This window comes from Malus sylvestris, chromosome 16 (assembly GCF_916048215.2).
Source record: "Malus sylvestris chromosome 16, drMalSylv7.2, whole genome shotgun sequence".
Taxonomy (NCBI): Eukaryota; Viridiplantae; Streptophyta; class Magnoliopsida; order Rosales; family Rosaceae; genus Malus; species Malus sylvestris.
Window position 1 is genome coordinate 5,749,246 of NC_062275.1, and position 27,876 is coordinate 5,777,121.

At 39.1% G+C, this 27,876-nt stretch overlaps 5 protein-coding genes across 10 annotated transcripts; 3 read left to right on the plus strand and 2 right to left on the minus strand.

The window, feature by feature from the left end:
• Positions 1-2,010: 2,010 nt before the first annotated feature.
• LOC126609029 (uncharacterized) lies at positions 2,011-3,632 on the minus strand. The gene is made up of 5 exons (XM_050277048.1): positions 3,453-3,632; positions 3,179-3,337; positions 3,006-3,086; positions 2,464-2,587; positions 2,011-2,355 (listed from the first exon to the last, which is right to left on the minus strand). Exons 1-5 carry the CDS (start codon positions 3,581-3,583, stop codon positions 2,308-2,310), a joined length of 543 nt encoding a protein of 180 aa, XP_050133005.1. The 5' UTR covers positions 3,584-3,632; the 3' UTR covers positions 2,011-2,307.
• Positions 3,633-6,949: 3,317 nt separating this feature from the next.
• LOC126609367 (xyloglucan O-acetyltransferase 1-like) lies at positions 6,950-9,308 on the plus strand. Of its 2 annotated transcripts, XR_007618115.1 has the most exons (3): positions 6,950-7,415; positions 7,566-8,787; positions 8,880-9,308. XR_007618115.1 is itself a non-coding variant. In XM_050277296.1 (2 exons), exons 1-2 carry the CDS (start codon positions 7,196-7,198, stop codon positions 8,651-8,653), a joined length of 1,308 nt encoding a protein of 435 aa, XP_050133253.1. In that variant the 5' UTR covers positions 6,950-7,195; the 3' UTR covers positions 8,654-9,308. The 2 variants fall into 2 exon arrangements, 1 of the variants encoding a protein (XP_050133253.1); XM_050277296.1 differs by having other exon boundaries at positions 7,566-9,308.
• Positions 9,309-10,246: 938 nt separating this feature from the next.
• Positions 10,247-12,840, plus strand: LOC126606345 (uncharacterized). Of its 4 annotated transcripts, none has more exons than XR_007617187.1 (4): positions 10,248-11,180; positions 11,478-11,785; positions 11,895-12,024; positions 12,696-12,840. XR_007617187.1 is itself a non-coding variant. In XM_050273717.1 (3 exons), exons 1-2 carry the CDS (start codon positions 10,417-10,419, stop codon positions 11,746-11,748), a joined length of 1,035 nt encoding a protein of 344 aa, XP_050129674.1. In that variant the 5' UTR covers positions 10,247-10,416; the 3' UTR covers positions 11,749-11,785; positions 11,900-12,194. The 4 variants fall into 4 exon arrangements, 2 of the variants coding, with proteins under 2 accessions (XP_050129674.1, XP_050129673.1); XR_007617188.1 differs by having other exon boundaries at positions 12,703-12,788; XM_050273717.1 differs by lacking the exon at positions 12,696-12,840 and having other exon boundaries at positions 10,247-11,180; positions 11,900-12,194.
• LOC126606344 (probable serine/threonine-protein kinase PBL28) lies at positions 12,383-14,845 on the minus strand. Of its 2 annotated transcripts, XM_050273714.1 has the most exons (7): positions 14,618-14,842; positions 14,325-14,515; positions 14,036-14,234; positions 13,774-13,937; positions 13,571-13,675; positions 13,112-13,234; positions 12,383-13,028 (listed from the first exon to the last, which is right to left on the minus strand). In XM_050273714.1, exons 1-7 carry the CDS (start codon positions 14,685-14,687, stop codon positions 12,789-12,791), a joined length of 1,092 nt encoding a protein of 363 aa, XP_050129671.1. In that variant the 5' UTR covers positions 14,688-14,842; the 3' UTR covers positions 12,383-12,788. The 2 variants fall into 2 exon arrangements, with proteins under 2 accessions (XP_050129671.1, XP_050129672.1); XM_050273715.1 differs by lacking the exons at positions 12,383-13,028; positions 13,112-13,234 and adding an exon at positions 13,409-13,465 and having other exon boundaries at positions 14,618-14,845.
• Positions 14,846-16,997: 2,152 nt separating this feature from the next.
• LOC126608713 (MLP-like protein 423) lies at positions 16,998-17,915 on the plus strand. The gene is made up of 2 exons (XM_050276704.1): positions 16,998-17,290; positions 17,426-17,915. Exons 1-2 carry the CDS (start codon positions 17,101-17,103, stop codon positions 17,695-17,697), a joined length of 462 nt encoding a protein of 153 aa, XP_050132661.1. The 5' UTR covers positions 16,998-17,100; the 3' UTR covers positions 17,698-17,915.
• Positions 17,916-27,876: the final 9,961 nt, after the last annotated feature.

Consider the following 27,876-nt stretch of genomic DNA (forward strand, 5'->3'; position numbering starts at 1 on the left):
TCTCACACCTTGAGGCTATTGCCTAAACGAGACTATTCATGAAACGTCTTGGCTTCGACTTCGCCTTTTAAAACATTGATCATACATCAATGTTTTGGTTCTACTTAATGTAACTACAGTTTGGACGGATCATCAATGATTCAAATCTACCATTAGGGGGTTATTGAGCTAGAGTAAAATCAGCTTATATTTAGCCTTTTTATTTTTGAGATTTGAGTTTCACTCCTGTTTCCTCCGCTACACATTTGAACATTTGTCAAATGTTTACAAAAGTGTGTAGAAAATGAAAAGAGGTACATGAAAACCGTAAACCATTTTTATTTTCATCTTGTGGCAAAGAATGTTTTTTGCTTTAGAGACGAGGCAAACAAGTACAAGGATTGTCTGCCCTTCCACTTCCGGTGCCCTCCCGTGCCTTCCTATTTGTGTGGTCACGGTTAAGCTACGTCAACATTTTATATTACTATTCATTTTTGTCTTATTATCTCTAAAAAACAATATAAAATGTTGACGTGATTTAACTGTGACCACACAAAACAGGAGGGCATGAGAGGGCACCAGAAATGGGAGGACAGACAATCCTTGTCCGGCGAACAATGGTTAAATGAGTTTTATGACGAGTCATTTTCCCGACTAAATTCGAACTTCCCTTCTAACCCCCGCCCCTTCAAGTTCACGATCATCCACGCGTTGTCGCGACACATGTGGAATAGCAATGGGCATGCGTTTTCTTTTCAAAAAATACTTGACTCTTCACATGTGAAGATATTCGTCAGTGTCGACAAGTTACACATGTTATTTCTTTCCCTTGTGTTGGAAAATGCAACTATGAATATCCCATCAGCATACTAGTTTATTCAGGTCATATAAAAACCCAAAACATGAATGGAGCGGCCACAATTCCAAAGCCCAAAATACGAGAGTATTTTACTTGGTTAGTTTCTTCTTTCCACGATGCTGTGTTTATGGGTTTCTTTTACATATACATACACTTGTACAAATTCAAAGAAACAATTCCCAAACATATGGAATAAGATTCTCTCCCCTCTTTTTTTTCTCTTCCCTTCCTTCCCCTCTTATTTGAACGGTCACGACTAAGCCACATCAACATCTTGTGCTGACTTCTTTAAAGAGAGAGAGAGAGAGAGAGAGAGAGAGAGAGAGAGGAGGCAAGAGGAGGGGGATTGGAGGTGAGAGAATCCTACTCCCAAATATATTGAGCATTATTGGTCTGCTTGGATTCTTCTTCGAATACGTATAAGATCCACCCTCAAAAGTAGCAACACTAGTTTACTTGAGAGTTTAGACTCAACTGAACAAACAAATCCCACAGCCAGTTTGACATCGAGCTATAAACCTTTTACATCTTCAACTTTGGTACACTCCTCACCACCTCCTCGCCACCTCAACCAATCTCTACATGATTTTCTAGTATATTTCGGTGTATTATTTACTTTGGGGGTTTTAACTGTTAAGTCCTTGGTCAAAGACACAACGACCAAGATCTAACGTTTAAAATCTCCTAGGTATAGAATGTAACTAACAAAGATGCTGTTTGACTAACACCTGGGAAGAATATAACTAACAAACAGATCCACTAAACCAAAATGCAAATTTTCCATCAATCTAAAACAAAGATAAATTGACACCTCTTTCTCCTATTAAACATCATGTACAAGGTGCCTTCGGGAATAGACTAGACTATATTGACTTCTTATTTTCTTTCCTTTCAAAGTCACGTTTGTTTTGGATTTGTTTTCTTCCAATTTTTCTAGTTTAATGTATACCGCATTATGCTAATCTTGAAGCTATCTTTGGAAAAGCCATAAGGTTAAAAGGTATTCTGGTATAGACTGCAGCATGCGAGTATCTTTATTTCAACAGAACGTAAAACCTCGACAAATTCAAACTCATTCTAGTTTTCTAAGTCCCGTCAGATCACTTGTTCATAATATAACAATCATACAATATGCACAATTATATAACACATTCCCAAATATTCAATAGGTATAAGTGTAACGACGTTGGTATAGAACTCAATGTGAGCACAACAAACTGTCTCAAACTCAAATGAACAGCACTAGCAAACACAATAGATGAGCATAGTGTTGAATAACCAAAGAATAGCAACAGATCTAGATATGCAACAATTTAGATTGATTCTTTGATTCATGAGTTCAACTGTCTCAAGTGAACAAATAACAAGTTCCCTGATGAAGGCCGAGTATACGAACATACCCATCATCACTTATCGCTCAAGGGAAAATTCTTTTCCTATCAGGCAATCAGGTGCAAATGTTAAAACCATCATTGACCACCGCCACGAGTTTGTAACCTCCTCCTCTCCAGCTCAAGCTAAAACAAAAATCAAATATATTAGCGGAGGACCATAGTGTGCTCATGTCTATGTTTCACTTATGAAAAATCAATCTAAAATATAGTGGCATTCTTCAAGTATCTTACCACTTTCTTCACCCGCTCATTGGCAGCAGGAGTTCCTCCACTGACAGACTCAGGAGTATATGGACTGCTTACTCGGACCTCATTCATCACAACTATTACAGTCTTGTCCCAGCGCACTGGAAGCCTGATCATCGTCATCATCAATGGCACTCAGTCCACAAAATGTAAATTTTCCAAACTTGTAAATTATAAACTTCCTACCAAACCATGGACTGATCTAAATCGTAACTAAAGTCTAAAAATTACATTTTGCATCCCAGGTCATGCAAGAATCATAATCATTCAAAAGTTCTCCAAACAATGAATATGCCACAAAAAGGACGGCCAATCCGTGCTGACCCAAAACCTCGTAATTTCATAATCTTTCAGCTACTCAAAAGTCCAATGCTTACTAGAAAATCCGATACGATCAGTTTCATGCAACAACATTTACACTTTACAGTAAAATGGGTTGTTTTTTATGATACCATGGTGCAGAAACCGTTATCCTCACAGTTTTAGCTGCAAATAAAATCAGCAAGAACTAAGTCAAAACAACTCACGTCTTAGACAAGGCATCGAAAATGTTCTGCGCCTGGGCGGTGACTCCGACGCCAATCCGCTCCGACTCCGCCTCTGCTTGCCTGCAATCAAACACAAAAAAAAAAAAAAAAAAACCCAAGACTTTATCAATCGTCACTCAACAAAATTCCCAATTGGGCATCAAATCAATTACCTAATCGCCAGTTCCTCCCTGGCCCGGAGACTATTGAGATCAAGATAACACTTTTTGATATCGAGCGGGTCTTCCGCCTGACCTGAGTATGACAGCTCCTTTATATAGTTCGCCTTCAGCAGCCGTATGTTCCGCCGCGCTCCACCTTTCGAACCCTCTTGTGATCCCATAAGTTAAAAAAAATTGCAAGAAAGATCGCATTTTTTTCTAGGGTTTTAGGAAAAATTGAAATGAAATTGATTGAATTGATTAAATTGCGATCGGTGAAAGGATATGAATGACGACGATGTTGGAGGGGCGATCGAAGGTGATGACTTGGCCTTGGAACTCGTCGCTGAGCGTGGTCTTGATTTTGACGAAGCTCCCGATGGCAAACTCCTCCGCGTTGCTGCCATCCATGGCCATGCCTTATTTTTCCCCAAATTGGAGTTCTGATTTGTGATACAAGAGCCCTAGTAATTTTCCCTCTCCTAATATTTAAGTGGGCTCCTTAGCTAAAGGCGGGCTTAGTTGCAATCGGCCCAAATATTTGTAATCATGCAAGCCTTTATTTTGTTTTATTTCTTTTTTTTTTAGGGTCAAATATTATATTTTGGCAAGACAACATTCTAAGTTACTATGGTTACGAGAAAACAAAATAAGGAACATATTAACAATTATGTAATCAAATTATCAATCAAGAACATAAATGGCATGTTGATAACCATATATATATATATTGGATTGTCAGACATGCCATGTTGATTAGAACGACCTAACCAAGAATATGTTAATATCAAAATTCTTGAAATTGGATTGTCCTCTCTAGTACTTCAAGTCCTACTTAGTTGATCAAGAAACCAGTTAGAAACGATATTTGCTTTGATGGTTCTTTGAATCAAATCCAAAACAAGAGAAGGGGCTATATCTCTTTTGGAGAAAGACGTCATGGTAGCGGTTTATGTGAAAAAAGTTAAATTCAACTTTAAATGCAATTAGTAAATATACAGATTACTTAATTCTTTATAAACACATGATAAGTTCATCATCTTTCAAATGTCGGATTTACACTCTCATCGGTTGGTTTGCATTTCTCATATAAAAATACTTGCCCCACATCCCCATCACTTTGACATCTTGCCATGATCGTGGGTCACCTGAGCTGGCCATCACTCCACGATCCAACCTGGCATGGCGTTCAATGTTTTGATATAAATAATATTTCAATCCGTTGCTCATGGACCAGCTGGTTGGTAGTTTTTCATTTAATTTTTTGTATGTACCTTAGAAAACCAACTCGAATTATTGCTGTACTTTTTTTTGCAGCTTCTGTGGTTTTGATTTCTGCCGTTACAACGTTTTTCACTTATTTATCCGTACCATGGTTTGGTTTGGGCACTTTTCCCTTTTGGGTAGGTATTGCCACAACGTGCATCACTCGTTGTATGACTATCGGTTAAATCGAATAAATTAAAAAGATTGAAAAATAAAAATGAATATAAGATGTGCGTAAAGTAAAAAGAGACATGCAAATACTGAATAATGTCACCGTAGTTGACTAGCTGGTCAATCATATCACACAAGCTCAGGTAGATTGATCCCGCAAGTGCTCCAGATCAAGATGCAGAAAAATTGTAAGTTGAAGGGAAGAAGAAACTTCCCTCACGATCCAACTCCCAAGTTAGTGAGAGGAAGTCAAATTGGGTAGCTGTGATGAGTTTACTAAAAGCATTTTTTATGTGTCATCGCATGATTTCGATGCTAAAACGTGTTCTTCATTAATACTTATTATATTATACGAGGATTGCATCTCACTCATGTATAAAATGTTCTCGAAATTTCTTGATCATAATTTGAACTTAGAGCTTACTATTTTAATAGTGTGTAGATTATCATTGAGCCAAATCTTCATCGACTTAATTCTGATACATTTTAGAATATTTTATACGTGTGCCTTTCTTATTTTTGTGGTTAACATATGTTATACTACTCCACCAACTCCAGTGGCCTAATCATGTGAAAAATATATGCATACGTGTCCTCATGATGGTGATGGTGGTGGTGATGGTAATGATGATAGTGGGTAGGGGTAAGGCCTTCTAATTTGTATAGGGTGATATCCACACACTACTTTTTATATCTCATAATTTCCCTTAATTTTCGGCTGTCATATCAAAATAGTTGAAGAAGATCAAAGAGTATAAATCAACACAGAATGTGTGAAGAGTAAAAATGAGTGTGGGGATAACACCACTCTTTGTATATATGGTTTAGGTGAGAGTAACCTAAATAATGGAAAAGGATCCTCGCCAGATCTTTTTCCTAGGGATCCCGTGATCTCGTCCGTTCATTGTATATCGTGCAGTCAGTTTTTGTTAGGTACTATTCATATTTAATTTTAAATTTTGAAATAATTTTTTACCGTACGATATACGATAAACTGAGATTACGAAAATATCAGGCGACGATATTTTCCCCTAAATAATGATACAATATGTGGTGCAGGTGCAGCACCCCTCTCTTTTAGGCTTTTTAGATGTTTCACATGATTATTTTTTTGACTTTATAAGATGCAATTTGCATTTGTATTTGTATTATATAGGTACTATGGGGTTCTTGTATTATTGGTATTGTGGAGTGGACACCATCTTGTAGCTAGAAGCCTAGACATCAACATCAACATGTGTACACCATCTTGTAGCTAGAAGCCTAGACATCAACATCAACATGTGTCACTTCATTATATATTTTAGGGTTATGATCCAACGGATGAAAATACAACTTGCATGAGACCGTCCTGTACGGATTTCTCTTTGAGCGTGTTGTTGCATAGAAAAATTTCACCCACAACTCTCCCTCCTCAAAAGCAAGATTCTGCCTTATTGCAATTGAAAGTAAATACTTAATTCGTTGTCTGTATTAGATGTCATTGTGGTGTTGATATAGATGTTGAAATGTTTGTGCAACATGTTGACACGGTTTTGGTATATCTCCACATCTTGCCACATTGCCAGTTATTAGATGACTATCAATATGTTGTCAAGTATTTCGTTTCAGCTATGAACGGAGCGGAATCTCCTTAAGAAGAATGTGGCAATACAAAAATAGTGTTAGATAATGGATGTCACAACAAAATAAAAGTTTTCATCATCCAATATGAATAACATTTTGTTGAACTTTTGGTTTTGAAGCATAGATGGAGCAGGTGACAAATGTGAGACTTGTAAGTTGTAACCATGGTTTCTTGTTGTAAAGGTAATTCCTTTTAGGGCTCAAAGCCATCGATAATTGTAATGATCGGAGAAAAACATTCTTTAGGGCTCAAAGACGATCTTATCCTCAACAAACCTATGGTTACAAAGGAATATGTCCCTCTAAAAGAAGGGCAGTTTGAGGTTTCACTGTCCCAAATTACAGATTATAGTAACCTTACCGACAGTGTACGTACACATCCTAGACAAAAAGAAAGGGACCAAATAATTATATTCTTTGTTTGAAGAAAACAAAAAAACCAACCCAAAAAAGATATTTTAAAAGATAAACATCTTGCCATTTAGTATTACGATTTAGTAGTATTCTTTTTCATTTATAAGTGAAAAGTTTAGGTTCGATTTTTGTTAAAGAAAAATTTGAACTAAATTAATATTAAGCTATTATGAGATTAAATCTACCTCTCTTTTTAAAGTAGATAATATGGTTTATTTATTTATTTTTTTTTAAAACATCCGTTCCAGAAAAAAACAAAAGAGGAAGGGCAAAGCAGAAGTAGAGTCCACATGTTGCAAACAGGTACGAAGACAACAATCACAAACCGAAAAACTGGTCTGGATTTGGAATTAGTTGGCCAACCAGAGAGATAATGGGATTTCTATTTGACTGAATCATTCATCCCACAACAAGCTTCTCTCCTCTCTCTCTCTCTCTCTCTCTCTCTCTCTATAAGCTTAATCCAGCTCAAAAAGCACTTTTCTAACTTCCTCTCAGCTGATAGATTAAGCATTTTACCAGAAAAAAAGCAAAAAATACTGGGACTTTGAAATGGCAAGCCCTTTCAAAGACCAATCTCATCACTCATTATCTCTGGCCAAAAAGCTCTTGCCTTATGCAATCTTTGCCCTCCTCCCCATTGCTGTAATCCGCTTGTACTTATACACTCCCTCTCTCCCTCTCACCTCCACAGATCACCTCCCTCACTCCAGAGAAATTACCATCTCAACCTCCTCTCCTACTCCATTACCCCGTATTTCCTCCTCTCAAGGTGCTTACTAAAAGCATTTTTCTGTGCAGTTATCTTTTTTCTTTAATTTTTCCAGTTGGGTTTGTTTTCTAGGTACTTACGGCTTGAATCTTTATCATAGATAACAAGGATTTTGCCTTATATTTTTTGTTGGGTTTTTGTTGTGTGCAGAAAAGGCTAAAGAAACTACATCTACATGTGACTACACCAGGGGCAAATGGGTCCATGAAAAGCTGGGTCCTTTGTACAATGGCACAACCTGTGGGACAATCAAGGAAGGTCAGAACTGCATCACTCATGGAAGAACTGATTTGGGTTATCTCTACTGGAGGTGGAAACCCAGCAAGTGCCAGCTTCCCAGGTTTGAACCCAGCACTTTTCTCCAACTCATTAGCAACAAGCACATAGCTTTTGTGGGGGACTCCATGGCCAGGAACCAGTTGGAGTCCCTCCTTTGCCTGCTTGCCACTGCCTCTCCTCCCAACCTTGTTTACACAGATGGGGAGGAGAGGAAGTTTAGGAGATGGAATTTCCCGTCCCACAATGCCAATGTGTCGGTTTATTGGTCACCATTTCTTGTGAAAGGGGTTGAGAAATCACCAAATGGTCCAAATTATAATAAATTGTATTTGGATCAAGTCGATGAGAGGTGGGCTGCAGATTTGGGGGGATTTGATATGATTGTATTGTCAGTTGGGCATTGGTTTTTGCACCCAGCAGTGTATTTTGAGGGGGATGATGTTCTGGGGTGCCATTTTTGCCCTGGATTAAACCACACTGAGATTGGATTCTATGATGTGTTGAGGAAAGCTGTGAGGACTACTCTCAATACCATAATTGAGAGGAGAGGGAATGGGAATGGGATTGATGTGGTTCTGACGACATTTTCGCCTGCGCATTTTGAAGGGGAATGGGACAAGATTGGGGCTTGTTCAAAGAACAAACCCTACAAGGAAGGGGAGAAGCAGCTTGAAGGAATGGATGCCGAGATGAGGCAGCTTGAGGTGGAAGAAGTGGAAGTGGCTAGGGCAAATGGGAAGAAATTCAAAGGGTTTAGGCTGGAGGCATTGGATGTGACAAAATTGTCCTTGATGAGGCCAGATGGGCATCCAGGGCCTTACATGAATAAGTTTCCATTTGCTGATGGGGTTCCTGAGAGGGTGCAGAATGATTGTGTGCATTGGTGCTTGCCAGGGCCCATTGACACATGGAATGAGATTCTGCTGGAGGTTATGAAGAAATGGAAACAAAGGAAGTGAATTGAGGAGAAGAACTTCCATCTAACGGTGATGCTACTGTGGCGTTATTCCAAGCCGCACTTCCACGTTGGAAACTTAGCTTTGACATTACGTGATTGGTTTGGAATAGTAACGCAATGACACCCCCGTTGTTGGTAAGTTTCTCTCGAGAATTAAGGAGAGCAAAATGAGTTATTACTGAATCAGATTGATGGGTTATGTTTGTTTGTTTCATTCTTGTTCCCAGTTTATGTGGTGGTTACGAATCTGGGAGAAGGCCAAATGAAGAGGAAGACAAACTGCATTGACTGTTGTTCTGTTGTAATGGAAGAATGAGTTGATTGAAGATTTGGTGGAGAAGGTTTGAGAGGGGCACAGACGAAAACGTGAGTTACGCCGGTTGGTCAAGGTGGTGTGTTTGCTCCGTTACATCTAAGTTCGAATCTCTCTCCCAATAAGTTAGATTAGTTATTGTCAAAAGAAAAACAAAATAAAGGGTTCCAGAGATTATGATCTGCAAATGTGGGAAGGCGTACAGATGAGTTCGAATTGGAAAAAGTGGTAGAGAATTTTGATAGATAATTGGAAGCTCCCTGAACTTTCTCTGAGAACTCCAAATATAATGTAAATCTTGCCACGTTGACTTCAATTTTCCAGCCTTCAAATTGTGTTCCAAGATTTTGGGAATTTGTGTGGTTGCAAGTTTGTATCTTTTTGATGTGTCTTTCTTCCCAACTTTTATGGACATTTCTAAACCGAACAAAATGGAAATACCTTAAATTTTTTCAAAGAAAGGATGTTATAATTCGGAGTACTTTTCAGCTATTCTGGAAACCGAATAGTACTCCGAATTACAATTCCTGAAAATACAATTCAAAAAGAACTCAAACACAAAAGCCTATTTGTTAAAAACACAAAAAGTATGTTTTTAAACATTTTGGATCTTGCCTCCCTCTCCCGTATCCCTCTCTCTCGAAGGCCAAGATAAATCGACGGAATTGAACTGTCAGAGAGTGAAGAATCCCAGATTCGATTTGTTTCTCTCGCGATTTTAAAGTTAATGAATTTTCGATCTGACATCAATGACCCGATAGGCCTCTCCCGCCGTAACGGAGAGGGGACTGGCCGGGGTTTTAAGAAACTAGGAAAATGGCCGGCGAGGAGTGGAGGGAGAGTGGAGGGATGGGTAGTTGGAAGATCGTACCGGTTGTATCAAAGTTTTGTTTTTTCTTTTGAGGTTCTAAATTATATAATTTTGTTTTTAAATTTTAAAAATTTAAATCAAATTAAGAAAAATTAATTTTTGAGTTCCATTTTCAAGTAAGATGTCAGATAGTTGATGTCAAAGTAGAAGAGATTTTTGAGTGTGATCGTCACACGAGGTGGTACATCACTTGTCTCTATAAATGATGAGTTATGTGCGTTAAAAGGTTAATAACTTAAAAATTAAAATTTTTCACTACTTGTATAAAAACATATGATGTATTATCCGTGTTCGCATAACAATTAAAAATTTCTCGTCAAAGTAGCCTTTTGATGCTCAAAGTATTATGTAACATTATCCAAAGTTACTTCAATTGGCTTACTAATTTTGCACTTAACGAAAATCAAGCGCATAATATACTATAAAATATAATTAAAAGATTCTCGGGATCACAAAAAATCCGGCGAGGATCCTCTTTTCTTGGGATGTATGTCAATTCAAGTGTGATTTGAACTCCACACAAAGTGTGTACCAGAAGTAATCATCCACTGTTTTGCTTCCATCCTCCACTGTGAGTTCTATGGCCGCAACTGTTTCACTCTCGTTCTCTTTAGATCCGCAGCAGCAGCACCACCACCACCACTGCCATCTCTACCACTTCAGTCCCCGCCAAACTCTTCGCTTCCCTCCGTCAACCTCCTCATCTCTTAGTCTTCCCCCCAAATACCCACTTTCTTTTTTCCCCAATTCAGACCGTTTCTCCTTCAAGTCTTCCTCCTCCCCATCTCATTCTCCCACTACCACCACCGCTACTGATTCCACTAATACTGATTCCGCTGCTACTACTTCAACAGCTGCGTCATTCCTTGAATACCCACTTCGAACATGTAAGTTTCTGAGCAATGAAGAGCTCGAGCAGCTCAAACTCCTCGAGGGTTTCAGGTATTACCAGGAATTGGAATCTGGGTCGATGTGGGTTCGGGTGATGAGGCCTGAAGAGTTGGACATCACCGTTGGGTTGCTCGCCGAGTCGTTTGCGGAGTCGATGCTTTTGCCTTCTGCGTATGTGTCTGTGCTGGCATACTTGGTCAAGCAGTACTTGTTTGAGAGAATGGAGCTGGTTCCAAACACTGCCACGCTCATCGGGTTTTACAGAAGAAAAAAAGAAGAGGGAAAAGCAGAAGAAGAACAACTGGAAGAAGTAGAAGATGAAGTTGAGCTTTTGGCGGGGACTGTGGAAGTTTGCTTTAACAAAAAGGGGGCCAATGCTTCTCCTCCCACACCAACTCCTCCTAAGAATTCGCCTTATATAAGTAACATGGCCGTGAAAAAGTCGCTTCGGAGGTTCGTTGTTCTTCCCCAATTGAAGCTTTTACTTTATCATTTGTTTGTTTCTTGGGCTTGTTATAACTTCCAATTGGAAAATTTGGGGTCCTTATGTTCTTGTCACAATTGTATTGCATTGCATTTTTGTCGTAATTCGCAGATTGAATCCATTGAGTTTTTGTAATTGTATTGTTTTTTGAACTGACTGATCACAGGACTACTCATCACACAACACTAGTTAAAAAAAACAAACAGCCTTTTCTTTACGGTGTTGCGAATGGGGCTGGATTTAAGATATGGTTTTGTGAATTTCAGGAGGGGCATTGGCTGGCATCTTTTGAAGGCAAGCGAGGAACTAATCTCGCAGATGAGTTCCTCAAGAGAGGTGTACTTGCATTGCAGGATGATTGACACAGCTCCATTCAACATGTATAAAAAAGCAGGATACGACATTGTAAAGACGGATAACATTTTGGTTATGTTGCTGTTGCAGAGGCGCAAGCACTTAATGTGCAAGAAAATTCCAGTCTTAAACAGCTTTTCGGAATCAGATACGTCATGTTCTGAAGAGGAATCAACACCATGAATGTATATATGTGAACATCATAATATGTGTCTCTGAGGTACACATGCAGTTACTGCCACAATCTTGTTTTGTAGATTGTACCGATAAATCATCATGCAGATAAATCTCATACTGTTGCCTTGTTCCTTAAATCCACTTTTGTCCAGGATAGATGATTAGAGGCCTTGAGGTTGTGAAGATTATCCAGCTCGGTTGACGTCTTTGTAGAATGCTTGATCCTATGTGCCGATTGCTTGCATTTTATAATGTGTATGGTAGAGTCCTGGCCTGCTGCAGGTAATCTCATCAGGCATGTCTATTTCTTGTATGTCATATGTAGTCCTAGACTCCTAACCTTAATGCAAACATATAGTTCAATGACCATATCCACTCTAGTTTTGGTACATGTGAGTTAGAAATTGTATATACGTAATCCTGAAGTTTAATACAAGGAATATATTTCGGGAGCTTCGAGTGCAATAAAAGTTCTAGAATTTGCTCCAAATAATCCCTCCCTCCCTCCCTCCCTCCATTTTCTTTTCTAGCTTTGGCGTCTGTTGCTTCAGTAATGTGCTTTTTTTTTCCTTGAAGAATTTGAGTAAATAGATTAAGAAACGATAGAGATGCATGAAATTGTAATATGCTTCTCTCTGCCTTGTGACTCTGTAAACTCATACGGAAAACATATATAAAGTACAAATTACATATACTCTGAGTTTAACAGTATATAATTTACAATCGCAAAGGTTGTAAAGTTTCCAAAATATAGTGATACAAGAAAATGATCCCCTCTTATCTTTGATTTCATTCATTATTAATTTACGTCGTAGACTCCCTTGGTCTTGTACAAGAAAACCAACTTCAGTTTGATCATTTTCGTGATGAATTTCCAGTCTAATATATGTAGTCAATTGCATTCTCTATTTCTCAATCCTTATCAAATTCTCTTCGTGGGTCTTGTTTTTAAGATCATAGGTCACCAAGCTTTGAAGATTCATCAATTCTTTTATTAGAAGAAGTAAAGGATTTCAATTTTGTTGTACATAATCTTCACCCTGCAATTAGAACGTGCGTCTATTGGGAGCCACGGCCACTCCCAAGCTTTTCGCATTTGTATAGATTATCAGCTGGAGCTCTTTTACGCATTCTGCCATGGAAGGTCTCTCACTGCTCTCAGGACGCACACACCGTGATGCCAGGTTTGCAAACATAGCTATAGATTCCATGGTGTATGAACTTCGACCCATCTCAGAATCTATCACCTTGCGTAGTTTCTTCCGATCATTCAATATGTGTCTTACCTGTAACATATGAACTTTGGTCATGTTTAACGACCTAATGTACTTAACCAGAGTAGGATTAGGAGTGAGAAAAGATTTCCTACCTGTAGCACAAGGTTTTGATCATTTGGTCCCAAGGTAATGTCAACGGCTTGACGCCCAGTCAGAAGTTCAAGAAGAACCACTCCAAATGCATAAACATCACTTTGTAAAGTGAGTTTTCCGGTCTGTTTCCAAATACACCTCTTATTGTATAAGTGTAGCATTGTTTTTTTTTCTATGAATAATATGATCAAAAATATCTTACGAGCATTCATTTGTGAGTTAAATGCATAAAAGTGAAAATTACAGGAAGCAGCATGCATCACAAGCATATAAACGTGGAGCTTATGAAATTTCTGGAGAAAATCCGTCTTTGTGTCAATCTATGTTGTCTCTGTTCGCCTATTTTTACAGTACTGAACACAGAGAAGTTGCAGAATGCATGAAGATTAATAGATTATATTTGTTTGAGAAAAAAAAAATTAAATGCGGCTCCATATGGAGTGTTCAAAGATGCATACCGATGTATACTCGGGATCAAAATAGCCGAATGTTCCGAGCACTCTAGCAGTCGCTTGTATTTCCTGGCCCTCCGGCATCATCGTGGCAAGTCCAAAATCCGATATCTACATGAAATCGTGATTAAATTTCAGCTGCATATGTTCTGTTCAAAGTTCAAAAGCAACCTGACGCAAAATTTCAAATCAAGTAAACTTGTTTTTACCTTTGCTTCAAAGTTGTCGCTTAAAAGAATATTGGTGGATTTGAAATCTCTGTGAACAATGGGAATCCCTACAGCAGAACTAGAATGCAGATATGCTAGTCCCCTTGCTGCTCCAAGTGCCATCTTGAGCCGTCGAGGCCAATCCATTTTCGCTTCCCCAATCGCTGTCATACGATTAAAGATTGTTCCGAACATTAGCAAACTGATTAATTATTCACATGTTAATTGAGCATATATAGGCATTCCTAGTTGAAAATCCAACCGTTTAAGTGATCTTGTAGGTTCCCTTTCTGCATATATTCATACACCAGAAATCGTTGCTTCCCGTCAGCACAATAGCCGATCAAAGAAACCAAATTTGGGTGTTCAAGTCTGCTCAAGATATCTACTTCTACCCGAAATTCTCGTTCTCCCTCGGCTGCTTTAAAAGGTGGCAGCTCCATTTTTTTTATCGCTACAACCTTTACATTCCAAAACAGAGTGCATATTAGTGTGTGCATGGAAATCTGAGTTCTTCAAAATTCCAGAAACTAATTACTAAAGAAATATACCTCTCCCGACCGCAAATTTCCCCGGTATACACGCCCAAACCCTCCTTTTCCGAGCAAATTTTCCTCACTGAAGGAACATGATGCCTCTTCCATTTCTTTGAGTGTGAAAATTGCTGAACCATGGTGGTGTCTTTTGGTGGGTTGGGGGGTTTGATCCTCGAGCTGCCAGTACTCCACCGGTTTATAAATCCCTGAAAGGTGATCACACGTAAATCATAACGAAAAGTTGGCAGCAAACACTTTGCAAACAAAGCTGCAGGGAAAGAGAAGAACAATAAGAAGAAATAACGTACAAGGGTCTGTAAGGTAATGGGACTTCGATCGCCGGCACTTGCTCCAGGCCGAAACCAGACCAAAAGGCATAATGGTTCTTAAGTTTGATCCAGTTTTGTTCTCAGCATTGAGGATTGAAATGCATGGGAGGGTAGAAAACGAAGTCGAAATTTTCCTAGTTTGAAAAATACAGAAGAATAAAAGAAAAATTATATTATGAAAATTGGGTCGAGAGTGTACGTATAGAGCAACTGAAGTTGGATTAGGAGAGGAGAGTACTCAACAAATCATCCGCCAATAACCCTAAACGGTAGCTCTCACTGCATAAACAAGTAAAAAAACAACAAATTGTATCCCACTAAGTGAGGTCAGGTGTACCTACAATGCGGTCACTGCGCTCAGTTTTGTGCTAAATTTTCCTTTAGCTCCACCTCCAAGTACCGTGTCAGTTCTTAGTATTTATTTCCAAGTCTTCATAGGTCTTCATCTACCTGTTTTGCCTTCAACCTTTGCCTCATAATCGCATTTTTAATTGGAGCATCTATATGTCTTCAGTTCACATGTTATACCACCTTAACCGATTTTCATTCATCTTATCTTTAATTGCGGTCACTTCTATTGTATCTCGGATATCTCGTTCTTAATTATATTTTTTCTCTTGTGTCTACACAAACAAGTACTCAAAGAAAAAGAAAAAAAAAAGAGAAAGGAGAAGTTGGTATTGCTTTCTGTTTGCCTAACATTGGATGATGAGGAAGGTGTTTGACAAGGAAATTGAAGCTACTGCAACACCTTTTTTGTTACATTTTTACAATTTTCTCAACCAAAAAAAAAAACAAACAAACAAACAAAAAAAAGGGTTTGCAGTTGAGAGGGTGCTTTCATATGTTTGTCTCATCATTTTTTTATTGTTTGATTTGTTACTATTTTCTATTATTTTGAAAATTTGAAATGGACAATGTAATGAGATTATGAGATGCTCAGAATTAATGCAATTTTTGTCACATTCAACACCCAAATGGGACCCAAAAAGTTTAGTATTCCTATTTTTGGTTACTCAAGCATTTATACTTTTTTCTTCTTCTTCTAGTTGTGTGAAAATGAGGTCGGAGTCAATGAGTAAATAATGCGTAACGTATATTTGACACATCAAAAGTAGCTTAAGTTTAAAATTAATATTTAATATTTTGAAAAGGGTAATGTTAGGGAGAAAAAAATTTTAAATAAAATTTGCAAACAAAATAATGTGTCATCAATAGAAAATAAACACGTTAATCAACGCTTAGTAACAATTCAATCATCAACAATCATATCATTTGATTTACAAATTTAATTTAAAAATGCTAGAAAGATCAAATTATTCAATTGAAAAATGATAAACACAAAGCAATTAATATTAACTTTCATGTGTCCTCACGCATAATCATTTCACCTACTCTCAATTAAAGCACGCACAACATTCTCTATGATTCATTTGAACACAGTCACCATAATGGTTGTGCGATTGTGCGCTGTCCAGCAAACTCGCCTCTAACTTAGGTGAGTCGCCCTTCTCTATTAATATCATCTGTACAACGAGTAAATAATTTTGAAAATTTGTAGGAAATGATTGAGTTATAAATTTAACTGTTGAACGGATCAAAATATATCAAATATTTATAGTGTATTTATTAAATAATAAATATTAACCGATCGAATATTAATGATCCATCGTATAAACATTGACACATATCAATTAAATATTATTGTTTTATCGATCAAATATTCCTTTAACATCTTATCATATAGTATAAAAAATTGGCAAAGATCAATTTTGTAGCTAGGTTTTACAACTTTTTATTTTTTAAAGTCATTTTTAACCGAAAGAGCTAAAGATAGCCCCGTCTAGAATTATAATCTTATAAGAAATTATATCTTAGTGACAATGTAGGCCATATTTATACATCATCTCCAACCGCATGGGCTAAAAATAGCCTCTTAATAATTTATTAGTTTTAAGTTTAATTTTAAAAATTATTAATTATTTAATTTGGCCATAATTCTAGAACAAAAACACCAGTTAAAGTAATGGATAATGCTGGGGAGACTACATATGTTGACAAAATTTTGTAAACTAAATGACATGGAAGTTGATGATTGAATTATTACTTAAACATTTATAAACGTGCTCATTTATATTGGTTACACATAATTTAATTTACAAATTTTGTCTACAAAGTTAGTCTCTATAGCTTTACTCTATACTAATTGTGCGGCGTTCTCCCATGTCGTGCATGATGCGTGTGAATGGTATCAATTTTGGTTGCGTTTGTTATGGAGTTAATAAAGTGGCAGTTGAGCTAATTCCTACTGAATTTAAGACCTCCGGAGCACTCAAACTAGTATATATATGCATGCCTAATTCTCAGAAATCTCAACCAATTCTCTAAGCGATTAGTCAATTTCCTCTGATTCTATATAGTACACTCTTGTTCTAGCTCAAGCTACCACATTTTACATAACAATGGCTACATTTGATGGAAAGCTTGAGGTTGAAGTTGAGGTGAAGTCTCCTGCACAAAAGTTTTGGGAAGCCCTTAGGGACTCCACCACTGTCTTCCCCAAGGCATTCCCTCAGGACTACAAAAGCATCGATGTCCTCGAAGGCGATGGCAAAGCTGTCGGATCCGTTCGCCTTATTACATATGCTGACGGTACGTTCATGCAGAATGTTCTTACTAGACTTATGTTATACTTAAATTTACAAATTCACGTCTGACAGTCTCAGACAAATTTACAGTTTGACAAAAGAACATTTTCTTATAAATAACGCATTTCCTTGCACGTAGATTCTGCACTTGTGAAAGTATCAAAGGAGACGATCGATGCAGTGGATGAAGTCGGAAAGGCGGTTGCTTATAAGGTGATCGACGGAGATCTGCTCAAGTACTACAAGAGCTTCAAGTGCGTCCTAACCGTGACTCCCAAGGGAGACGGGAGCTTGGTGAAATGGTCGTCGGTGTTTGAGAAAGCACACGAACAGGTTCCCGAACCAAGCATCATCAAGGATTTTGCTGTCAAGAACTTCCAGGAGCTTGATGCCTATGTTCTGGCTAATTAATTAATTACAAGCTTAATGAAGCTGGCTTTGGAGATCATTGGAGTTTTCCCTTAATATTTAATGGCCGAATAAATAAGATGAGTCGAAGTTGTATGGATGCTAATGCACAAAGCTGGTTTTATCTGAACCCTAATTTGTAAGCAGCTTGTGCACCTTATAATATTTAAGGTTTTGATCTTTTACTTTTATATGCCAGTAATGTATTCAGTGTTCGTGTTTCCCTACAGTTTGCTTGCCGTTATGATGATCATGATGTGCATAATTGTTTTGTGACCCGATGATTTTAGGATTTTCGCACGACGATTATGATGTGCATTATTGTTTTGTGAACCGACGATTTGGAAAGAGATCCACCAAGGTTACCGGATCAAGTGATCCAGGCTTTTAAAATTTTATTCCTCAATGGTAAAAAATTATTATAGCTTTTAAGGGATCACAACAAGTGGGCCGTTAGATGAAATTTTAAAGGTCTGGATCACTTGATACGATGACTTTGGTGAAAGGGATCCGGAGAGGATCTCTTTTCTTGATAATTTTAGGTTTTTTGCACGTACAAATGTACTTATGAGAAGAAAAGGAAATATATATCGTAGGTCACACAAATATATGATAAGAATAACATTTTTGTTAAAGATAAATTTACAAAAGACAGATGGAGTTTCGTCATTGGACCCAATAATCAATTCCCTAGTGAGAGCCGACCAACCTCATTGGAGGCTTGGATCACATTTATTGGCGAAAAATAATAAAACAAAAGTAAACCTCAAAGTTGATAAAGTTGTTGTAAAGGATTTCATACGTGCAATTATTCATCCGAAATTCTGTGTTTAATTTTTTATTTTTTTAATAAAGAACAGAAATAAAGTAATGTGATCTTCATTAATTACGTGAGAAACTGAAATAGAAATAAAAATGGCATATCATTGTGACAAGAGGAAAATTAAAGTACCACGAGATATTATTTTTTGTGTCTATCTCTTTTCTTTGGTGTAAGTTTTTTGTCTTAAAATATAAGAGCATTTCTATTCTTTTTTTTTTTTTTTTTAGAGAACTAGGAATTGCATTCTAGGGCATAGATGCCAAGAGTTTACAAGAAAGGCCTACCAAGAGGCAAACAACAAATGTCAAAGTTTTAATTGATTGTTGATGTGACCAATTATATATAGATGTTAAATCTTATTTATTTTCAATGGACATGTCAAATATTTAGTTTATTAATATATTGGCCTCATAGTTACATTAAATAAAAAATAATTAAAATTGATTTTAGTTTGCATTCTATTGGTGTCAATGTGACTCATGCATTAAAAAATTAAATTAAAAACTTTTTTTTTTTTGGGTCAAAGAAATTAAAGGCATTTGACTCTATATTTGTTTGCTGTATAAGGGACAACTAGAAAATAATGATCAAATGACTCAAATATGACATAAAAAGAGAACAAGATGATGTCTTTAATCCTAAATAAGTATTTGACACCTTTTTAAGAAATGGCCTAAAGGAGGCATGTTGTTATCCTAATTGGAGGACGGGGAGATTTGGATCAATCGTCAGTCAACATGTTGCGCTGTGGTCGTGTTGTTTTTATGGGTACTTCTACTCTGGGTTATTGCGTGGGACTTTGGGTCTCACATCGTTTGCCGTCATCATAACATCTAATAATACAAAACCTGTCAAATCACTAATAACAAGCTACTTCTATAATTTAACTACATAATCTTGTATGGATAATATTTGCGTTGCCTTTATAGGGGAATGAACATATCTTACAATTTGTAAATAGTGCATTTTTATTGTATAAATGATATAATCTGAATTATTTGTATTCTTAATCTTCATTTGAATATCATTTTAAAAAAAATTGTTCGAATAAGAGATTGTTAAGTCATCCAAATAAACTAAATCATGGAGGATTCATTATGAATATGTTATTAGTACTTACACCGTCAATTTGTTACACACACACGCACACATACATTTCATATGAATATGTTATTAGTACTTACACCGTCGATTTTGCTAACTACATTGAAATGTTTGGGAATTGAAGAGAAAATCAAGAAGAAAGATGAAGAAAATGATAAACACAAAGATCTTAGAGAGAGAATTTAGAGAGAGAAATATGACTTGTATTAACTAAAAGAATGAATATTACACACTTTGTTTTTATACTAGTAAGCCTAACAACTCTAACCAAATACTAACAAACTTGCTAACTATATTTCTAACTGTATTGCTGATTTGTACCCTTAATACTCTCCTAAATCTCAACTAAGGAAACCCAGTTTGAGATTGAAAGAACATCTGCAATCATTACTATGAAACTAAAAAACAGAACACAGAGTTGAACAATTTGCAATCTTGCAATCACTTGAAACTTCAAAAGCTATTTTTTGATGGAATCACTTTTTAGTTGGGCATCAGATCCATCGACAGCTCATGCTTATGTTCATTTCCAGGCCACTAAGACTTAAAATCAACATCACCATTTTCGATTGGACGGCTAAGATCAAATGCACCGCTGATGTTGGATAAACTGATGCTTCAGCACTCTGGACTCTTCTGCACCTGTCTCGGTATCTTTGCCGAAATGAACTTTCTTGTGGCCACCCAACGCTTGGCCTGTTGCGAACATCCTCAATAACTTTTTCTGTCTTCTCTTCTCCTACTGGATTATCATTGCATTTAGGCTTGGCAAGCTTGCAACTGTACTTCATCTCCGAAAACTTGTTAATTGGAATTTTATCTTCATAATCCTCAACATTTACCACATAAGTGGTGCTGGTTGATTTTTGAACTCTTTGGTGGCTTCCAAGTGCCTGATACGTGCCGAAAACCTTGTTGCAAAGCCTGCACTTATGCTCTCTTTTCTTCAGGGAATCAACAAAAACTTCAGATTCAGTAGCATATAACTTGGAACAGACTCCTCATCCAGTCTCGCCCTCTTATACCCTACACCCTTGAAGAACCTATCTTCCATTTCGACATTCTTTTCCTCATCATTCGCAAACCCAGAATCATTTTCGCTAAATTCAAAAACTTTCTTCTCAACAGAGACATTCTTACAATCAGAAATGCAATCAACCAATTTCACAGTATCATCACAAACAGAAACACCGCCCTTATTTCCCATGATCCAATTCTTTAAGCCTGGTGATTGAACCTCTAAAACTTGAATAAGTAATCTTATACCTCAATTTTTTCGATCTTTTCATGAACTAAGCTGCATACATCCAAAAGTCTAATATTCCTCTGCCTTTCGCAGAAGCTTCAATCAAAGAACATCCTCTTATAAAGTTGTAACACACCCACATGCTGGTTATCACAATTTCTTGCGGGATTACCATTCGTGGGATTTACCGTCAACAACATCATTTAACATTGGCTTTGGCCTTTAAAACAGAAAATTAACAAACAATAGTGTGGCATCGGCCTTAACTGTAGTACCATGAGATCGCCCTTTGTGAATTTTACCAAAAAATTACTCTTAACAATGACATCGGCCTTCACAATTTCAACAACAAAAAAATCAATATCTATGTAGAATTACCCTTCGTGGGATTTACCGTTAACAACTTCTTCAAACTTCATCATATAACCGGACTTACAATAGATACATGCTAACAACTGAGCTAGTTAAACTCGACATTGTAGACTGTAATAAGGAAAATACTACACAATTAGCTCCTGAACAATCTACCATTCATCAGTTAACACAATCTATGCTTCAGCAGCATCCACAGTTAGTTCTCAGGGGTCCCTAACAAGCGAACAAGAATGCCTTATCATTACAGAGTTGGGTTAATATGGCACATGCAATTGATTCCCTTCGTTTGAGTTCTGGTATGCTTTAACACCAGCATATAAGACAAGATCAAGAATAGCAAATGCATCAGAATCTACTCAACATACAATTTCAGCAGCAAGAGATTACAATAGTAAGTGAAGCAGGTGCAGTCACAGCACCAAGCCAAATATCCCAAATATCACAAACACTGATCTTGAAGCAATGGCCAATCTTGAATCCAAATATCCCAAATATCACACTAATATCCCATAAAAGACTCACAAGAAAGATGAACAAAAAAAGTGTAGCATTTTCTTACTGAAACATTTAATCAAACAGATTATGTGCATTGTGAAAACCAGAAATCAAGAACTTGATAAGAACTTCAATCTTGACCCAAGAACGCTGAGAGAGAGAACCAGAAGTCTCTTATCGATCTAAGAATCCATGGCAAAGTCAGAACCTGTGGATGCAAATTTTCTCCTCCTCGATCTTGGACGATTTTGCACCTACAAAACAACTAGCACCTTAGGTTAAGGCCAAAAGCCTCACACGCCCACGATGAATGGGGGGGCTTTGGCTGAAGAACCTCCGATGCCAAAGTTAGAATTTTAGAGAGAAATAGTGTTTAGAGTATTTGGGATTTTTTGCAAGACGTTTGGAATGAGTGTTTGGTGAAAATGGGTCCCTATTTATAGGACTAGGTTGGTCCACTTTTCAAAGGAAGTGGCCGGCCACTTTGTCCATTTTTTGGTGAATTTGTGGTTTAATTAGCCATTTTATTGGCTAATAAAATATGATAGAAATAAATGGGGGGTTATCAAATTGAATGATTTGCTTTATTTGGGTAATAAAGTGGGAAAAGATAGGGAAGGTAGAAAGCTAAGGGGATGGCCGGCCATGTAGTGTTTTTAGGGTTGAATTGGATGTATTTTGTGGTTATTTGGATATAATGGATGGTTTAATTGACAATTAATGGGTTAATTAGGCAATAAACCCATCAATTAGCCAATTAACATAATTTTAAAAGGAATGTGTTTGGGAATTACCTTGTAGAAAGGATTTGATGAGATGGACTTTGAATTGTTACCTATTTTGGGCACTTCTGTCTTGGTTGAAAGAGGGTTGCCCGCTGCTTGCGCGTAGGAACCTCGTTGTACTGCAAGGGTATTTTTGTCCTTTTTGTCCAAAAATCCACGTGTCGCCTTGTGAATATTTTTGGCTCCACAAATGCCCCCACACCTGTTGGGCTGCTCACAGAAAAGGGCAGCAGGTGTAGAGATCTTCTTGCTTTAGGAAACTTAGGACTGCTTCCTATTTTGATGTAGATTCTTTCTTTAATTGGAAATTAGATCCTTCTAGGAAGGGAAAATAAACTTCTCTCAAAGCCTATTTAAGTCCACCTTAAGTGGGTTATTAAATCAACTTTGGAGAGCAATTTAGTCTACCCCACAAGAGAGAGAAAGTTAGAGGATATTTGTTTCCCCTCCTCTAGCAATCTTCTACATCTTGCCCGTGCAAAGGACCGTCTTTCGTTGATTTCTTCGTCTTCTCCGTGCCGCACCGATGTAAGAAAAAATTAATTTTTCTTGCCTTCTTCTCGGATAGTGCTATTGCGAGGCAATCGTCGGGGTGGTGCGGCACGTCGGCTGGCAAGGGCCAGGAGTTGGCTCGGCATAGGCCGATGAGATGTCGTGGCAGGGACCACTGCTTGGACAACTTGGCTTGGCTTGGCTTGAGTTAAGGGCAGTTTGTGCGGCTGGGGTCGCGGATTGTGGCGCTGGGGCGCAGTGCTAGGCGAGCCGCATAGCTTATGTCATTTGGGCTTTTGGACCTGACTCGGGCCAGGCTGGCGATTGATAGAAATGAGGAGATTGTGGGTCTCATGGGCTACTGAAATGTTGGGCATGCAGGCCTCCTGCCTACTGGAATGCTGGGTTGAGCTCCCCTGCTGTGTACCATGAATGTCGTTGGCTGCTTAGTCTTCTTTGCTGAGAGAAATGTGGGCTGTTTCCGAAAGAGGAGGTAAAGAGGATCAAAGCGGATGCATTGGCTCGTCTGATCGCTGTCATAAAGCTTACTATGAATGAAGATGGAAAGAAGAGATCTTCCCCGTCTGCTCATGAGATGCCAGTTAAGAAAAAACTGAAGACTTCTTCCGCTGCTCATGAGGGTCCGCCTGCTACCGAGAGGTATGTGATTGACATGACTTCTTCCAATGGGAAGAAAAATAAGGTTGCTAGATCTGAGCATGTGGCGTCTTCCATGTTGAGAATGGCTAGTACAATTGTTGATAAAATTACTCAGCGTAAAGGTTTTATCATGCCCCCAGTGCCGAAGTCTGTACCAGGACGTTCGTTGGGAGCCATGTCTGGTTCACCTTTGTAGAAACTTGCTATTATGAAGAGTGGTAAAGTGGACTTTGCTGCTAAAGTGGCGCCAAAGCCTACTCTCTTTGCTGCTTATGCTGAGAAGGGAGTAGATGAGCTTCTCTATTTCTCTGGAAGACTTGTTTGCTTTTACTTTTAAGGCTTCTATTGGTGAAGTAGTTGGAGAAGTTAGTGCCCAGGCTGGGGCAGCCGGGGGTGAAGCGCCAGATGATGCCGCTGCTAAGAGCGTTACAGCTGTTGAAGGTGTGGCGACCGAGTAGTCGTGGGATGTCCAAGCTGCTGTAGTGTAGTATTCTAGGTAGCCTTCAGGATTTTCTTTGTTTTTCCTTGTAGCTCTTGTTTTGCTTGAACTCCTTCGGCCTTTGCTATTTGTTTATAAATATGTTTTCCTTCGTTTTTCTTCATCTTCGCTTATTTTGCTCATGCCCTAACCTTTAGACTTGATAGACCAGTGGCAGGCATGCTACTTTTTATAAGCAGACAAGCTCGCGTAGCCTATACAGCCGTAGGTGTTGGTGTAGAACTTTGCAAAGTTGTTAGCCATAGGGTTGGTAGCCGGATGCCTTACTTACAGAAGTAGACAAGTCCGCGTAACCACTAGGCTGTTAACCTTGAATTTCTTCAATTCCGTAGGTTGCGTAGCAAGTATCACAACACTTTAGGACTTGGTGTAGGTTGTTCCGCGCTTGGCAGAGGTGAAGCTTATCGACTACGTAGCATGTCAGCAGTGGATAAAACTTCGTATATGCGCGCTAGCTTGTTTAACCTTTTCACAAAAATGTGCGGTTGTATAAGTCTAGCGCGGCTTTACTGCTCGAAGGGCAAGCCGTAGGCAGTCTTCCGGAATCCGTAGGCTACCTTAGTGCACTCGGTAGCAGCTTTAGGGTTCCAGGGCAGCCGTCTATAGGGCGTACTGCGTAATGTGCCCCCTCCGTCTCTAGGGCCCGGTTCCCCACAGATTAGGCCAAGAGACCCAAAATCCTTCAGTTAGCTAAGCCTTGAAAAAGACCATTGTGGCTACTTCTAGGAATCCTGGTGCAAGCCATCGTGCATCTAGTTATACTAGGCCAGCCAGGCTCATCCACGTCTGGATATTCGGAGTGTAAAGTTTATCCTCCCGTCTTGGAGAGCTGACCCATATGGGTGTCGGGGAATTGGTTTACCCTCTTGCACTGGAGAGCATGGTTGGTCCCTCGGGGGGTGCAATTCCTGCGATGAGTCCCTAAGAAGGGCGCGGTCTTCTTTTGAAGTGCAGGAATGATCAGTTGTTGTAAGCATGCAACCGAGCCAAGTTGTGATTACTTCTGAATTTCTCATTGAAAAATGAGTGAAACGAATGAGAACTTAACTGTAAGGTAGGAACTGCATAACAACTGGATAGTCCTCAGCTTGTGAGGTGGTGCCTGTCGAGTTGTTTGAGTCTTCAGGCTTTGATGTAGCGGGAGGTCACACATGGTACTTCCTCAGATTGTAGGCGTTCCACTGCTTTTCGATCTTTTTGTCGTTTCATAGTGGCGAAGGTGTAATTACTCTTGCCGCCTACTCTGTTGATCTTGTACCGGCCTTCCCAGATGGGATCCATCTTTTTGGAGTCATCTCCGCGGGCAGTGATGAAGGCTTTTCTTAGGACTAGATCTCCGGGCTAAAACTGCCGAATCTTAGCTCTTTTGTTGTAGCTGGAGAAGAGCTGCTGCTGGTAGGCTGCAATGCGGGTATTTGTATGCTCGCGTTTCTCCTCTGCCAGATCTTGTGGCTATCTTCTCACTATTCTGCTCAATGCTTGGTAGTAGAGCGGTGATACTTGGCTTGATAACATTGGGATGAATGATTGCTTCTTAGCCAAATGCCAAAGAGAAATGAGTCTCACCAGTTGCTCGTCTTTTGGTGGTGCGATATGCCCATAGACATCCGGGGAGTTTGTCTGGCCATTTTCCCTTCTTGTTGGTGAAGGATTTCTTGAGGCAGTTGAGGATCATCTTTTTGGATGTTTCGGCCCGCCTATTGCCTTGAGGATATCTCGGCGTGGACATATGCTGCTTTATGCCATATTTTTGGAAGAACTTCACCAAATCTTTGCCCACGAATTGCGGGCCGTCGTTGGTGACGATGGATTAAGGGATGCCAAATCAGTAAATGATGTTCCTCCATATGAAGCGCTCTATGTCCGTCTGAATCGTGGTCGTCATGGGCTCTACTTCTACCTATTTGGTGAAGTAGTCAGTTGCCACGATCATCATGCCTTTGCCCCTAGTAGTCTGGCTGGTGATTAGTTGGGAATCAGAATGAATTGAAAGCTTTTTCACCGCCAAGTCTTTTTTCATTCGAAGGCCTGCTAGTGGAGCTTCGTACTCTGCTTCGTTGTTAGATGCTTTGAAACTTAGAGTGATCGCCTGCTCGAGCATTGAACCGTTTGGGGTGATAAGAACCACGGCTGCTCGCGAGCCTTTATAGTTGGATGCGCCGTTGACATGCAAATGCCAGAAATCTCCATTGAGGGAGTAGGTGCGGCTAAAGTGTGCTCGACTGCCTTCGGGGCGTCATCAGGCTGCTCTGTTGCGTTGTCAAGGCTAGGCGTGAAGGCTCGGCAGGGAGCCGTGGAGCTAGGGCCATGTTACATGTAGCAGGAGATGCTTAACTTTCGATATTGGGCCACTCTAGAGCTGAATAATGGAGTAAGGGTCGGCTAGGGCCGTGTGACGCACGGCAGAAGGTAGTGCTCAACTGCCGGTACATGTTGCTCTTATGTAGAATCTTCTGGGACGACGAGGACAAAACTTGCTTCTAAGTGTTCCTTCCAATGTTCTTCTGCCCTTGGCATGTCTTTTAAGCTGAGTTGTTGTGTTCGTCAGAAAGCTTTGCATCCACTAAGGTCTACTTATTTATCGTCGCACGTCTGGATTCAGCAGAATGGTGCATCATGATGATGACTGCGTGCGTTTGAAGGTAAAACTTGAGCTTTTAGGTTACAACAACTATTGCCAAAGTTAGCTTTTGAATTTCTGATAACATCAATAAGAGCTTTTAAACTGTGGAATACAACTAATAGCATCGAGAAGAGCTTTTAAATTATGGAATATAGGTAGTCGGGCCCCCAGCTCTTCTCGTATGATGGTAGAGCTTATTTCTGCTTCAGATGTGACTACTCGTCTAGTCAGATTTTGAATCTCCTTCAGAGTAGTGGGGAACTTCATATTCAAGATCGTCGAACTTCGTCCCAAAGTGCATGCTTCTCCGCCAGAGCGAAAGAGTCTGCCAGAGTTAGATATTCTTTCATTATCAGTTTTCCGAATAATGGGTGGTCCGCTGGAAGTATTTTTTGGAAGGCTGCTCTAGCTATCGAGTCGTTACATTCGACTATTTTTACCTTCTCTGTTTTGAACCTCCTCACATAGTCTCGAAACGACTCATTTGGGTTTTTCTTGACGTCGAACAAATGGTCGGACTTCTTTTTGATCGAGCGATAGGATGAATATTCTTTGGTGAAAACCAAAGGAAGTTCGTCAAAATTCCGGATAGATTGTGGCGGCAGGGTGTAGAACCAATCTTGCACCTCGCCTTGTAGAGTGGTGGCGAATATCTTGCACATGAGACCGTCGTCGTTTCGATAGAGAATCATTGTGCTTCGGTAGTGCTTTAAGTGTCTCTCCGGGTCTTCATCCCCTTTGAAAGATGTGAAATGTGGCATGCTAAACTCGCGTGGGGGCTCTACCTGCTCGATCTTGTCCGTGAAGGGTGACCTGCTTATGTTGGTCATGTTCCGTCGTAGTGCCTCGTCGATGACCTCATTGCGTTGGAAATTGCGCAATCGCTTGGTCAAGAGTCTCTCTACTTCTTCTTGAATTTGTTTTTGTTGAGGTAGCGGAGCGCTCGGCTGCCCCCAACCGTGACTTGCTGGTCTAGGCTGCTCTTCCATGTGTTTGGCTTGTCTATGCCCTGGATGCAGTGCATGTAGCGCGTTCTTAGCAGGCGAGCGAGTTCTTCGCAGGCTGCTGGTTGCACTTAAG